This window comes from Limanda limanda, chromosome 19 (genome assembly GCF_963576545.1).
Source record: "Limanda limanda chromosome 19, fLimLim1.1, whole genome shotgun sequence".
Classification (NCBI taxonomy): Eukaryota; Metazoa; Chordata; class Actinopteri; order Pleuronectiformes; family Pleuronectidae; genus Limanda; species Limanda limanda.
In genome coordinates, this window is record NC_083654.1 from 3408315 (window position 1) to 3423136 (window position 14822).

At 43.7% G+C, this 14822-nt stretch overlaps 1 protein-coding gene across 1 annotated transcript in view; it reads left to right on the top strand.

Annotated features, from left to right (window-relative positions):
- Positions 1–14822, top strand: part of ptprua (protein tyrosine phosphatase receptor type Ua) — a 203113-nt gene that overhangs the window by 108689 nt on the left and 79602 nt on the right. Inside the window, exons 4-5 of the mRNA XM_061092754.1 lie at positions 898–979; positions 5577–5692. Coding sequence (XP_060948737.1) covers positions 898–979; positions 5577–5692 — 198 coding nt within the window. The remainder of the gene's footprint in view (positions 1–897; positions 980–5576; positions 5693–14822) is intronic.

The following is a 14822-nucleotide window of genomic DNA, read 5'->3' on the forward strand; positions in this document are numbered from 1 at the left end:
GCAATCTGTCAAATGTCACCAAGTGACACAAATCTTACATCTTCCATCTGGCTATGATGCAGTGTGAAAAAAGATAAATTAGATGGAAGGTTCATGCTTATCCATTATCTAAGCAATATTTATGTTGAGTCAATTTATGTAGTATATATAGTCCACTATTACAAATCACAAATTGTCCTCAAAGCTTTATAATGTGTGTGGCATTTAACTCCTGCTATCCTTAGACCTTTGATTCAGATAAAGTATACATGAAACGGGGAAGTGAAAGAAACATGTGGGAAGGGATTCAAACAAGATTTAGTCAATGATCAGGATCATAACATCTGATATTTGAATGTGGACGAGTGACCTGTTTATTATATTATCAAATGTGTTTTTCCACCTCTAAAATCTGGCAATGTAGGTTCACACAATCCAACCAGTTCACGAACATTGAACAGTCTTGTGGTTGCGTTGAAGTCAGAGCTGTTCAGGAGAGTGTTAGAGCAGAAATGTAAGAACCGCTTGACCTTTAAGTACAAAATGACCTTTTAGAAGAAAAATGTGGCTCGAGAGACTGCTTGCTTTTTCTGACTCTGAGGGGCTATACAAGAGTTTAATCATTTATATTTTTTCTTTAGAGCTGAAATACTCTGTATGAATAAACCTGCATGTGAAACACCGCACAACAGAGTTGATTTAGAAAACAATACAAAAAGAAATTCCTCATTACCGTGTTAATGGCAATATCAAGTTTTACCCTGGAGATTAACTTTACAATGGATTTAAAGAAAAGTCTGCATTTCTGCTGTCGACAGGCCTGAGGACCCCATCCCAGTTATTTCCCACACTGTCAATTTTGTTGCCACTCAACATGTAATGGTCTGAAGTCATTCAAATGGTCCACTGTCTCCACAGGTCATCTTTGAAGCGACTGTCTCCGAAGAGCGGCAGGGCTACATTGCCTTGGACGACATTGTGCTGCTGAATTACCCCTGTTGTAAGTAACCCACTCTGCACCGCTCATGGCCTACATACTGACCTTTACTGGAGTTTGGGGAAAGTGTGGGACAGAAGCCGATCCCTAAAGCTCTGCAGGTTACTGGATGTGATTGAAGACTAAGAGCGTCCTACTGACAGGCGGGTACATATGCCTGCTACCTGTCCGAGTGTCAGAGGCACAGTAACACAGCAGGGGGCTTCTCTCTTGTGCCAGCACAATAGCTGACCTTTTCTTCTGATCGTCATGCTCCCAGCTGAGCACTTTTACAGCTAACGCGATGTTACAGACAAGAAAAGGACAGCTAGTGGTTGTACTTTGATCCTCTCTGGTAGTCTCTTGTTCCCTTTTCATCCCTGGGATATCAGAGCCTCAGAGTGCTGGTTGTGTGACATTATGCTCGGTTCTGTTACATTTACCATCACAACCCCCACAGTCTTCTTGTACACAGGCTCTTTGCAGATGTTGCACCTGTCATAAAAGACCATTTTCTTACTGTTTCCCGCATGATCAGCTGTATTCAGCCCCTCAGACCAAAAACTAATTTTTCTGCCAGGAAGACGTGAAAAGCTCCACTGACCCCTGATGGCTTCCAGAACAAAATTACACATAGTCAAAAAAACAATTAATAACATTCATCTAAAAATAGGCTCTCTATTGGCTTTTCATTAAATAGGTTTATCCACTCAACAGTTTGACCAGTTATTGTGGCATGTGATGTGTTGGATTACAACATACTGGGTCAGTTCTATACTGGCTGTTGAACTAACCAGAGTGGTTTTATTTTATTTACAAAAGGCTGGACAAGAATGAGATCATCAGGGTAGTTGTTTCATATACAATTTAAAAAATGTATATATATTTTTGGGGATTATTGATATCTAGCAGTGAAGTTAGATATGACCACCAATTTGAATACCCCTCACCTGACCTTCCCTTTCAGAGTGGGCAGAGAAGAACCTTTTGAGGCCTGTATTTGGTTTGTCCATTTTGGGCTAAAATAAAAAAATGATCGACCAACATGGCGTTCCAAGAGGACCCACTCTTCATATAGATATTAAGGGAGACTCTAAGCCACAAAAAAAAGATGCACTACTGAAGCAAAATAATTAATACATTTGTCAAATATTACTGCGTCAACCACATTGGCCTTGTAGGGAAATATTAATGACCGATAAAATATACTGGGTATTTATGAGCTTATGAAATTCAGATTTTCTACTCTGGCTGAAGGAAAAAGGTGTCAGACTGTAGGTTATAAATCCTCAAATCCTCAAGAGGAGGAAAAAACTTGGAAACTGAGAATTTAGGATTTTTATTTATTTTAACCCACATCACCTCAAGGGTTACCAAATGTTACCCTGTCCCTCTGTATATGACCCTGGCCTTGCCCTTGTACAGATGGTGGCTCTTGGACCCTTATAAATGTAGAATTAGAAATAGAATTGTAATTTAAAAAAATTAATTGAAATTAAAAAAAAATACAAAGACCCTAAATTCAGTAGTTTATAAAGCCTCAAGTCTTCATGGGCAAATGTCACACTTGGGCACACCTCTAAAGATGCAAATAACCATTGGTTAAGCTGACATCAATTTCCCCACAGACAACAGGAATAATGGTTTGCCCCCTTAGGAGAGATTCAACCCAAAGCCAACTACTATTCCGTGAGCATTCACACTGACTTGACATTTGTGTTGTTTTCCACTGGAGTCCATGTCTTTATTCTGAACACGTGTTTCAGTCAAGATCAATCTTTCCTGTAACGAGAATGAGAGGCAGCATTACTAATTTAAAGAACCAACATCTCTGACAGTCGGAATACCTTCGAGATTCAAATTACCTTGCCTCTGTTTATGTGTTGTGGTATTAATTAAGAACAGACAGGCCACACATAAACACTACTGGGCTTTATATAATTCTCTCAGTAACTATTAATACTGTTGCTTCACCTTTTGATGAGTAAAATGTAGATTGTATGCTTCATGTTTACGGCAAAACATGAATTGCTCTGTTTGCATGCTAAGTGTTTATTCGAATAAAAATTAATAAAGATGATCCAGTGGAGAAACTGAATTGACAGCTAACAATACTTTCACAGGAGTGTCAGGTGGAGACATCACAGCATTTTGAAAGTTTGAATGAAAGCTAGTCAGCTTTGCATTAAAATTATGTTAGACAGGAGTTAAGGTTGTATTTATTTAAGATTTCTTACCGTAAATATAAAACTGCCTTTATTTAAACTGTAGCTATTTAGAACTTCAATCTAGCTTTTGCTGCTACTTATATTTGCAATTGTGTGAATAACTGAATTACTTAATTTCCCTTCGGGGATGAATAAAGTACTCTATCTATCTATCTATAATGTTGGTAATTGTTATAGTGTTTCAAGCTAATACTGTTTCAGACACCTGTCTGCCAAGAATACATTTAAATGTGCTGAGAGCGCGGGAATCTGTTTATTGTTTGGTTGGGAAATGCAATATTACATATTAGTTTAAATGGGCAAGATGCTGAACCCCAACATGCTGCCCATAAATGCTCTGTATGAATGTGTGTGTATAAAAATAAGTGTACTGAAAATCACTTGGAGTGGTCATCACGACTAGTAAAATTATATCTAAATACAGACCATTTAAAATATAATTCCCATTAACTGTGATCAAAAATAAACAAGGTAAATACCCTTTGACACCTTATTCAGTTCAGCTTTTGTAATAAACACATTAAATGACAGGGAGAACCATTTTGTATGTTGCCAACTTTCAAATGAATCCAAATGTAACTTTTAAAATTCAACCACATACTGTGAAGACAATCACACGTTAGAGTCCAGGTTATTCATTTGAACCTTGACAGCAGCACTTTAGAAAAGGTGCCTAAAAGATAATTATTTTCTTACAGGTACCACCTGAGGCTTTATAGCTTTCTTAACAGTAAGGCCATTTCCACAGCTGTGGTTGTCACAGCAGGAGGTGTAAATTATGAAAAACATCAGTGGCAGCTGAATTTCCTTTGAGCTGCTTTAGTTCCATGGTCGAGGTTTTGTTCACGTTGGCTCACTGTCATGGATTACTGGGACTCATGAATAAAATGGAGGCAGCCCCTTATGTTTTTATTTTAGAGTAGTCAAAATATTGGCCCTGAAAAATAGTTAATATGTTATCGTATTTGTATTATGATATTTTTGTAATACCACATTTTTGAAGAATAAGACTCATTTTAATGATAAATAAAAAAAAGCTACTTCTAATACAAACGCATGCTGGCGTTCTGGCTTCCTAATAGCAGTGGAATGCTAAAACGCAACCATATGTGTGACGACGTATTAACGAGGAACGCACATACTTGAAATATAACATCTTTGACTGTGTCGTGCCACTTTCTTACTGATCTGCGCTGTGCTGAAAATGGCGACCATCTGGCAACAGAGCTAGAAATAAGAACAGACAAGCACAGGCCAATCAATACCACAAAAGGCCTTGGCAGACAGGAGGAGAAACTAATGCTCCGTAATGATTATATGACTTTTTGAACGCCTGAATTCAAGTATTTGGGGAACAACTTTTTAAAATCTACAGCTAACTCTATGTCTCTTTTAATGTGCCCAATGGAAGTTTAAATGAACAGAGGTGCTACTGTATGTAGCAGTTGTTTGATGAGGGGTAGGAGCAGTACTTTTCTGGCAAATGTAAGTCTTTATAATCTTAAATGTATGTTTTATAATCACAATTTTCTCGCCATTTTATCCCCAGCACCATAAATATGTCATTCTTTCTTACCTACAATGGCCCCTTAATGTCATCGCACTGTTGCCTACATTATAGTAAACAGGGGCTTTCTGTATATTGGCAGAGACAAGTATGACCATAGGGGAGTGTTCCATTTGATAATACACATGTCACATTGCTTGTGCATTTGTTTATCTCAGCAAACAGCAATCATCAGTGGAGTCATTTGTTAAAATCATCCCTGTTTCGCATTTCAGCATCAACAATTTCATATTTTTAATTAATTTATATATGGAGAATGTTAAATGCTTTTTTTTCATCTGTCATGGAGACAGAATATGGATATTCTTTGTTTTTTTGATGGAGCTTTCAAATAAATTCAGAGTGTAGATTCAGAGGTTCAAACTTTGTCATGTGATTCCAGGCATCTGTGTCAAACGAATACTGTGTTTGTGTGTGTTCGTGTGTGTGTGTGTGTGTTCGTGTGTGTGTGTGTGTGTGTGTGTGTGTGTGTGTGTGTGTGTGTGTGTGTGTGTGTGTGTGTGTGTGTGTGTGTGTGTGTGTGTGTGTGTGTGTGGCGGGGTGAACGTTACAGGTTTAGTGGCTTGTGTAGGAGAATGTTTTGGCAGGGTATGTACATGCTGTAAATATATAAATTGTACGTTCACATGCTCATATGTTCATATATGACTGCACATATACACTGTGCATGCATACATGTTCGTGAGGGTGTAACTAGCTAATGAATGTACAGGCACTGAATTAATTAGCATCACATCTGTGAATTTAATATATTAAGACAGTGATGCTCAGCTCCAGATGTGCAGCATGAATCATCGTGTGTGTCCCCCTGTGTCCTCTTCCACAGACAAGGTGCCACATTTCTCTCGGCTGGGTGATGTGGAGGTGAACGCCGGGCAGAACGCCTCGTTCCAGTGCGTCGCCACGGGCAAAGTTTCTGAGAGTGACCCGTTCCTCCTGGAGGTGAGAATGAGAACGTGCACGTGACGGTGCTTTATTTTGTTTGTTTTGGCTTTTTTATTCATTATCTTTGCTTGAACAGCCAAGCCCACATGTCAACACCTGTATGACAGAGGAGGGCTGGCGAGCGCAGAATGAATAAGCAGCACAAAGGGGAAATAGACAGGCGTTTTACACGTTTGACATTTAGCTGACAGTTCTGATGCTGATCCAGGACAGCTCACAGCAGCTACATCGACATGAACGGCTGCTGGACATACTCCCATCAAAGTTTCAGTCAAGCTGCTGATATCATGAGCTTTTATACAGTTGCTAATTCCAAAGTTCATGGGAATCCTCCTGTCAGCAGATAACATGTACCTCCAAACCTTCAGGTGCTAATTACCACCATACTAGTCTAAGCAGTGATACCAGCCATAGACAAAAAAGGTTGTACTAGTAACTGCATCAGTACGTTTCAAGGCAGAGTCATTGAACACGACCGGGTTTGTCAGGATCAGTTTCTCTGCGTTCTTACTCTTATCATGGCCACGTGTTTGCATGGACGACGTCAAGCACCATGACACTTGTCCCTTGCAAAGATTTAATTAAACCAGCAAGATGAGTTATGGGGCTCTCATTCAACAATCTGAGCAGATGGATCTAGTTCATATAGGGCATGTCCAAATCTACTTTTTCTGGTTTAATGGGAGACAAAAAGCTCACAGCACTAGGAGTGGTTTGAAAGAGTTGTAATTACTCTCTTAAAATGATCATGGTGTTTGAGGTGTATCATGCACTAAACCAATCAGAGGGCTAGCACCCATTATTTTTAAGCCACGTGCACTTGCTCCCTAGCAGTTTACTATTTAAATATAATTGATCAGGTATACAAGAGAACAGAATTCGTCAGCGTGATGTGGATCAGTCATGTTCAGTCCTGTCATTGTTTTGGCTGATGCCCAGGATGCTTTTTGTGCACATGAAACAAGTATGAACGTGACCATAAGCAAGAGGATGCTGAGTGCAGTTCACTTCATGGCCACCAGTGGAGTGAAAGTTCAGTTATTCTTGTGCTTTCTTTATTAACAAACCCATACTGCAAAAAGCTTCCACTGTGGCGTGCACTCATGGGTGTGTCCTCTCACCCAGTGGGTTGATGGGAAATGTAAAGGCTGAAGCTATATATACTTCCCGTATGGGGAACATGTGCTAGTTCTTCCTGTCTACTTAATAAACAACAGTAAGCAGTACCTGCGTCTCTGCCTTTCCTTGTCCTGCCACATTGGTGACCCCGTTTTTTGGACATGTTTGAGGTAGAGGAGGATTGTGTCCCTTCCTCATCGGGAGAAGACGTGTTTTCTTCCCCGGCTCCCGTGGACCGTGTTTCCACAACGACCATGGCGCAGCAGCTTCCGCGAGCGACCAGCTCCGCGGGGCACGTTAAACTGCCGGAGTTTTGGCAGAACGACCCCGCGCCGTGGTTTCAGCACATCGAGGCTCTCTTCCATCTGCGAGGAGTAACGGCAGACGACTCCAGGTATTTTTTGGTGGTCGCGGCTTTGGACCAGCAATCCACCCGGCGCGTGATGCAGCTCCTGCGAGCCCCGCCGCTGCGAGGGAAGTACACCGCCATCAAGCAGCTTCTCCTCCGGCGCTACAGCTTGTCAGCCGCGGAGAGAGCGGACAAGCTACTGTCGCTTCCCGGTTTGGGTGATGGTTCGGCAGTGGACCTGATGGACGAGATGCTGTCGTTGCTGGGCTCCGAGGATGAGGGTTTCCTGTTCCCGCACATCTTTCTGCGCCAGCTCCCGCTGCAGGTGCGCGCAGCCCTCGCGAACTCTTCTTGCTTGGCGGCCGGCGACTTCCGTGGATTAGCTGAGGAGGCGGACCGGATCCTGCTGACTTCGAGGAACGTCTCCGTGCAGAGTGTGGCCGTGGAGTCCTCGCAGTCGACGTTGGAGAACGAGGTTCCGGCAGTGACGGCTGCAGTCTCCACCCGCACACAGCGCGGCCAGCTGTGTTTCTTCCATCAGCGCTTCGGCAGCAAGGCGCGCCGCTGCGTTCCTCCGTGCGCGTTCCAGGCACCGGGAAACGGAAGAGCCTGCGCTTGGTAGCAGCCGTGGGCGCTGGTGATCAAGAGGAGCTGCTGTTCGTTCATGACTCCATATCAGGTAATCAGTTTCTGGTGGACTCCGGCTCGCAGAAGAGCCTTCTCCCTCCTGCAGCTACGGACCTCTCGGCCCGTGGCAGTGGTCCGCGTCTGACAGCGGCTAACGGCTCGGCTATAGAGACGTTTGGTACCAAGTCTGTGACTGTGTGTTTCAATGGACGCAAATTTCTGTGTGATTTTGTTGTAGCCTCCATTACGGTTCCTATTTTCGGAGCAGATTTTCTGTGCACTAATGGGTTGTTAGTGGATGTAGCTAATCGCACGCTGATGCTGTGTCTTTTGCGTCTTTTCCTTGTCAGTCAGGGGGACCCGGGCCGTTAACACACGCTAATTTCGCGGCGTCAAAGGATGTCTTCCAGCGCTTACTGGCGGAATTTCCTTCGCTGACAACGCCCGCATTTCCTGCCGCGGTTACTAAATACGGCGTGGAACATTTCATTCCCACTGCGGGTGCGCCCGTTTTCGCACGTTCGCGTCGCCTCGACACCGTGAAGTTAGCCACTGCGAAGGAGGAGTTTGCTACCATGGAGCGTTTGGGGATCGTTAGGCGGTCCAACAGCCCGTGGGCTTCACCGCTCCACACGGTGCCCAAGGCGGATGGTTCTTGGCGGCCGTGCGGCGACTTCCGCCGTTTAAATAACATTACGGCCCATGACCGTTACCCAATTCCGCATGTTCAGGATTTTTCAATTCGTCTGGCGGGCATGACAATTTTTTCTAAAATCGATTTGGTGCGAGGTTATCATCAGGTGCCTGTGCGGGCAGAGGACGTGCCCAAGACTGCTGTCATTACACCGTTTGGGCTTTTCGAGTTCCTGCGAATGCCGTTCGGCCTTAAAGGCGCAGCGCAGACGTTTCAGCGATTGATGGACTCGGTGCTACGTGACCTCGCGTTTGTTTTCGTCTATTTGGACGACATCTTGGTGACCAGCCCGTCAGCTGATGAGCATTTGTCGCACCTTAGGCAGGTTTTCCAGCGCCTTGATGGGCATGGTCTCATTCTCAACACAGCCAAGTGCCAGTTTGGGCTGTCTGTCATAGACTTTTTGGGCCATCGCATTTCGTCGCAGGTTGCGGTTCCTTTGCCCTCGAAGGTGCATGCAGTTGCGAATTTTCCCCGTCCGGTCTCGGTCAGGTCGCTACAGGAGTTTTTGGGCATGGTAAACTTTTACAATCGTTTCTTGCCTCGTGCGGCCCAACTCCTGCAACCATTGTATGGTGCTTTGAAGCTTAAGAAAGCCAAGGACCAGGTTGACTGGACCCCTGTGAGGATCCAGGCTTTTGAGGGGGCTAAGGCTGCCCTGGCTAACGCGGCGCTTCTGGCGCACCCGGCGTCTCGGGCGCCCATCGCCCTCACGACCGATGCTTCAGATGTGGCTGTTGGTGCAGTTGTTGAACAGCGTGTTGCGGGTGCGTGGCAGCCCCTTGCATTTTTTAGCCGCGGTTTGCGAGACAGTGAGCGAAAATACAGTGTGTTTGACCGGGAACTGTTAGCGTTGTACCTGGCTACGCGTCATTTCCGTTTCCTGCTGGAAGGCCGACCTTTCACAGCCTATGTTGACCACAAACCATTGACGTTTGCTATGGCGAAGGTGACAGAGCCATGGTCTGCTCGCCAGCAGCGCCATCTAGCGGTGATCTCCGAATTCACAACAGACATCCAACATGTGGCGGGTAAAGCGAACCCGGTTGCAGACTGCCTGTCGCGGGTGCTGGTGTGCCCTGTGCATCTTGGGGTTGATTTTTCCGCACTGGCTGCCGATCAACCTGGGGACCCGGGTATCGTTGCACTGAGAGCTGCGAGTACCGGTCTGGAGCTGGAGGAGGCAGTTGTGCAAAATGGTGGGCCTGCCCTCCTTTGCGACGTCTCCACGGGCCGCCCCCGGCCGGTGGTGCCGGTTGCTTGGCGCCGTCGGGTCTTTGATATGGTGCACTCTCTTTCTCATCCGGGTGTCCGGGCGTCGGTGAAGTTGGTGTCTTTGAAGTTTGTGTGGCCTGGCCTTCGCAAAGAGGTCAAGGAGTGGGCGGCCACGTGTGTGGCGTGTCAGCGCGCTTAAGTTCACCAGCACACTAGGGCGCCCCTCGAGCCATTTTTGATTCCAGCCAGGCGTTTTGATCATGTGCATATCGACCTTGTGGGGCCTCTTCCCCCTTCCCAGGGTTTTACACATCTCCTTACCATGGTAGATCGGACCACTAGGTGGCCAGAGGCGGTTCCTCTGTCTTCCACGACATCTGCGGACGTGGCACGCGCTTTTCTTTCAGCTTGGGTCTCACGTTTTGGTGCACCGTCTGATATCTTCTCTGACAGAGGCCCGCAGTTCATTTCGGAGCTCTGGTCAGCGCTAGCAAAGTCTTTGGGCACACAGGTTCACCGTACCACTGCCTACCACCCCCAGGCTAACGGTTTGTGTGAACGTTTTCACCGGTCGTTTAAGGCGTCATTGCGGGCTGCGCTCTCAGATGCAAAAAACTGGTTGGATCGGTTGCCGTGGGTGATGCTCGGGTGCGCTCGGCTCCTAAGGCTGACCTGGATGCCTCGCCTGCAGAGTTGGTACTCGGTCAGCCGCTCCGCGTCCCAGGGGAGTTTCTGCCTCAAAGCTCGGCCCCCTTTCCGCGTCCTGCGTCACAGGCCGCTTGTGCACCGGTGCCCGTGCATCATTTTTCTCCTCGGTCTTTCGTGCCAACGGATCTCGCGACCGCTCGGTTTGTTTTCGTGCGTCACGATGCTCACCGGTTTCCCCTCCAGCCCCCGTATGACGGCCCGTTTAGGGTGTTAGAGGCGGGTTCTAAAAGTTTCATTCTGGACATGGGCGGGCGCAGGGAGCGTGTTTCGTTAGACAGACTTAAGCCAGCTCATCTGTTGGCCGGCGAAGAGGTGCTACCGGCCCGGGTTCCCCGTCGTGGTCGCCCCCCTTCTAAGACCCCTGTGTTGTTTTCTCCAGTTGTGCCTCCTGATCCTGTGCCTGTTGTAAATGATGTCCCTTCTGCTTGTTCCACCCCTGCGTTTGCGGACGGGGATCGGCGTAGCCGTTATGGTCGCCTCGTTAAACCCCCTGAGAGGTACTGACTTTTGTCCCATTTTGTATTTTTCCCTCTGGGTGTTCGGGGGGGGGGCTGTGTGGCGTGCACTCATGGGTGTGTCCTCTCACCCAGTGGGTTGATGGGAAATGTAAAGGCTGAAGCTATATATACTTCACGTATGGGGAACATGTGCTAGTTCTTCCTGTCTACTTAATAAACAACAGTAAGCAGTACCTGCGTCTCTGCCTTTCCTTGTCCTGCCACACCACCATCGTATTTATATTAAATTGTTGGGTTATTTAATGCCCTCTGTATTTTATACAATCATGAAATGGTTTTCATATTTTCTCATAAACATCAATTACATATTTCAAAGCATATTATGTTATTCACATTTATTGACATACAGTTCACCATATTTTTGAGTCAAGCACCAATTGTAGTTTAGCTATTGAGTATCTCTTCGGTTTGAAATGACTTACTGTTCATTTCAATCATTCATATGCCTGCATGCAATATACCTAAATCAATACAGTGAAATTCTTTGATTCTCAAATTGACACCCGGGTCTGGTGAAATATTCACATGCAGAAAAAATGATCAGGTTATGTTGTACTGCTCACCTCCCGCCACTGGTTAAACTGTCAAATACAATGCATGAATGTTGCCTGAGCCTCATTACATTTAAATCATGTGTCTGATTTATTAGGGTTATTTATTTAATTTGACAGCGGTTTCATAAATCCACATCCACCAATTATTTTGAAGTAATTTCAAATTAGTGCCGGCTGCTTGTGGCTTAGTGCCCTTAACAGGCTATGTTGCAATTAGTAAAATTTGAAGAACCTCTTTTAAATCTGCCCTGTGTCAAGTTTGGATATTTAGGTTTTCATTAGAAAACCTAAGTCAACAATATATTAATGAACCAAAAATATGACTTTTGCATTAATAGATAATAATTTGTTTTAGGGATGAAAGTGCAGGAATTACCAATGACTGTTTTTCAGATAAAACTCGTCAGTTGCAGATATTTAAATAAATGTTCGGGATGATATACGGAGATGTCCTCAAACGTCATTAGAACCTTTCCTTTATAAAGGTCACATATTTTAATTAACCCTTTCCCCTGAGCTGCAGTACAGCTTCAAGCGTGTCTGGTTTAAGTGAAACATTGTGACAAGGAGTCGGCTATATTCCTATATTTGTTTTCCTCAAAGCCATATGAAGTATGTGCTCTTAGAGGTTTAAATACTGATACCAGTGAAGGCGTGGCTGAACAGATTATGACTCTAGACTTTAAATAAGACGCTCGACATTCAACCATGGAGGTTTTTCAATATAGGACATAATGGTTTCTTAATAGTTATAGCACTCTTCTAACTGCTGCCATATATATATATATATATGACTTTAAATGCAGTATTTGACTTTTCCTCAATCAAACAGTTTTAAATGCTATAAAAATACCAATGGATCAACTATAATTTCCCCATTTGTATCCTCAACATCAGTAACTGCCTTCTTTCTGTTGCGTGTTGCTCCACATAAATAGCCTGTATTTAATAATAATAAATATAATAATAATAAAACGTTAGCTAATTTTCGTGAGTTCTAAGTAATAAATATTGCTTGCAGTTTATTCTGTCCTTCCTCAGAACACTTAGATTCTTCATGTGTTTCTCTGAGGATTCTGTTCATACAACTCATAATTTGACCTCTAATGCAGATGTTCCATATAAATGCCTTGAAGGCTAATGAGTTGGCAGAAATTTGGTACATATCAAAATAAATATAGATTGGTCCTCCTAAAAATGTCAAAACTTTGATTCCTGCAACGGCAGCCTCTAATATTAGAGATGAGTTCTGCTGACACAAAAATAATCTATTCACAAATAACACGAGAAAATGTAGAAATCTCCATGTATCTATTAGGTTCAGTTCTTAAAAAAATATTATTAATTATTATTATTATTATTATTAAATGCTTTCCTAGATCTTGTGTTATTCACCCAAAAATCGATCTGTTTTATAATATAGGACAAGACTAATGGCATTCAGTAGGGTGCATACCTCCACAAGGCCCAATAGTCCCTTCACCAAATTTCATAAAAGCATAGATATCTGTACCATATTTTTAAATCAAGATCCAGGACTCATTCCCTGGAAAAATTGTTGGAAAATACTGTATCTCGCACCATTAAAGAATGTGAGGAAAACGTCCTGGATCCACAGCAAAATGTTATGGTTTCTCTATCTCTAAAATAAACAATTTTACCATATATATTTATTAAATTGATGCAAAATTGATTAAATGACATTATACTATTCTATAATGGAATAGACTGAATGTCTTACACCCGTAGAATCAGTGGAGTAGGAAGCTGGAGGCATCTGTCCTTGCCACCTTCCTTGTATCTTAGATGCCTCATTAAACAAAAGCTGTGTTCCCTGTAAAAACACTGTGTTGGCTTGTATCTGTTTTGTGCACTTTGAATCAGCAGCAGTGCAACACCACTGCCATGGCACACAGCTACCTGGACACCACAGGCTGCTGCTGCACTGTAACGCCATTACACAGCTTAACAGAGAAGGTTGTTAACTTAAAACAAAGGGGAAGGTAGTAAATAAAACATCTATGACAATAAGCTGGGTTTATTGTACTGGAGTGGATATTAAAATGTTGCAGATGTTTCTGCAGCGCTGTTTCTCATCATTGCTCTCTTCTCTGCCAGAGAGGAGGTGTGTCATTTTTCATAACTCAGATAAGCTACCGGGAAAATCAACACCTGGACGGTTTCCCTTGCCTGTAGTTGCCATGGTCACACGGAGAGCCAAAATGTCAAGAAGAAAAAGTGAAGCCATCATAAAACTCTTTCATGTGTGTGTGTGTGTGTGTGTGTGTGTGTGTGTGTGTGTGTGTGTGTGTGTGTGTGTGTGTGTGTGTGTGTGTGTGTGTGTGTCTGTGTGTGCACTAGAAACAGCTGAAGAGGTACTGTAGCTACCTCTCGCTTAGGTTAGAACATGTGCCTCTTCAAAGATCCCTATGAACTCATAATGACATCATTTCGACTAACTGGCTGAATCCTCACAAAGACCTTATAGATATTTTGAAGGAAGTCGCCCTTAAAAGTGGAAATATCAATTTTATCAATTTTTAAAGTTTATCCACGGAACTGCTGTAAAACGTTTTCTATCAAGAATATTTATCCTATTTCTAAAAAAAAAATATTAAGACCAAGATCATACATCGAATAACCCTAATTCTCCGGGGGGGCTGTTTTCCACCACATAAATGTCCAAAGCTTTTCCTATCTATAAAACCTCATGATTATATCCACATGAGCCAATGTGAGAACACAGCAGGAGATTATCCGGAGGATTTACTGCGAGCGATGTGGCGTGTTGATGACATTTCTAACGTCCAACGAAAGCAACAAAACTTTTAATTAAAGTTATTCCAACTGTTTATTTAATGACGACTGTTAAAACACAACATTAAATGAAGGTTACACACAGTGTTTTCACTACTCCTGTTATTCAAGTAGGTGATTGGAAAGGGAAGTACCCGGGACAGAACTGAGTTCTCCTCCTGAAAGCACCAGCAACATGTCTGCGGCTATTCCCCGAGGAGTGCTGAGCTGAGCACTGCTGGAGATCAACACGGTGGTTGAAGCTTTCAGTCTCTCTGTGTGTTCAGTGTAACAGACACAGTGAGTTGGTCCACAAGATGGACCCCCCCCCCCCCACTCCGATTACTAATCAGCGACAACAGCCAAACTGGGACTCGTGAAGCTGACTGAACCCTAAAGGGAATCTACTCTCTGTCAACAGAAACATAAAGGGACATTTTAGTTTTTACACTTCCACATAATTTTACACCAGAGCATAATTGTACTGGTCATGAAGGGGATTTTTAAATTTTCATTTTCAGATGTACATAAAAAAAGTCTGTGTGGA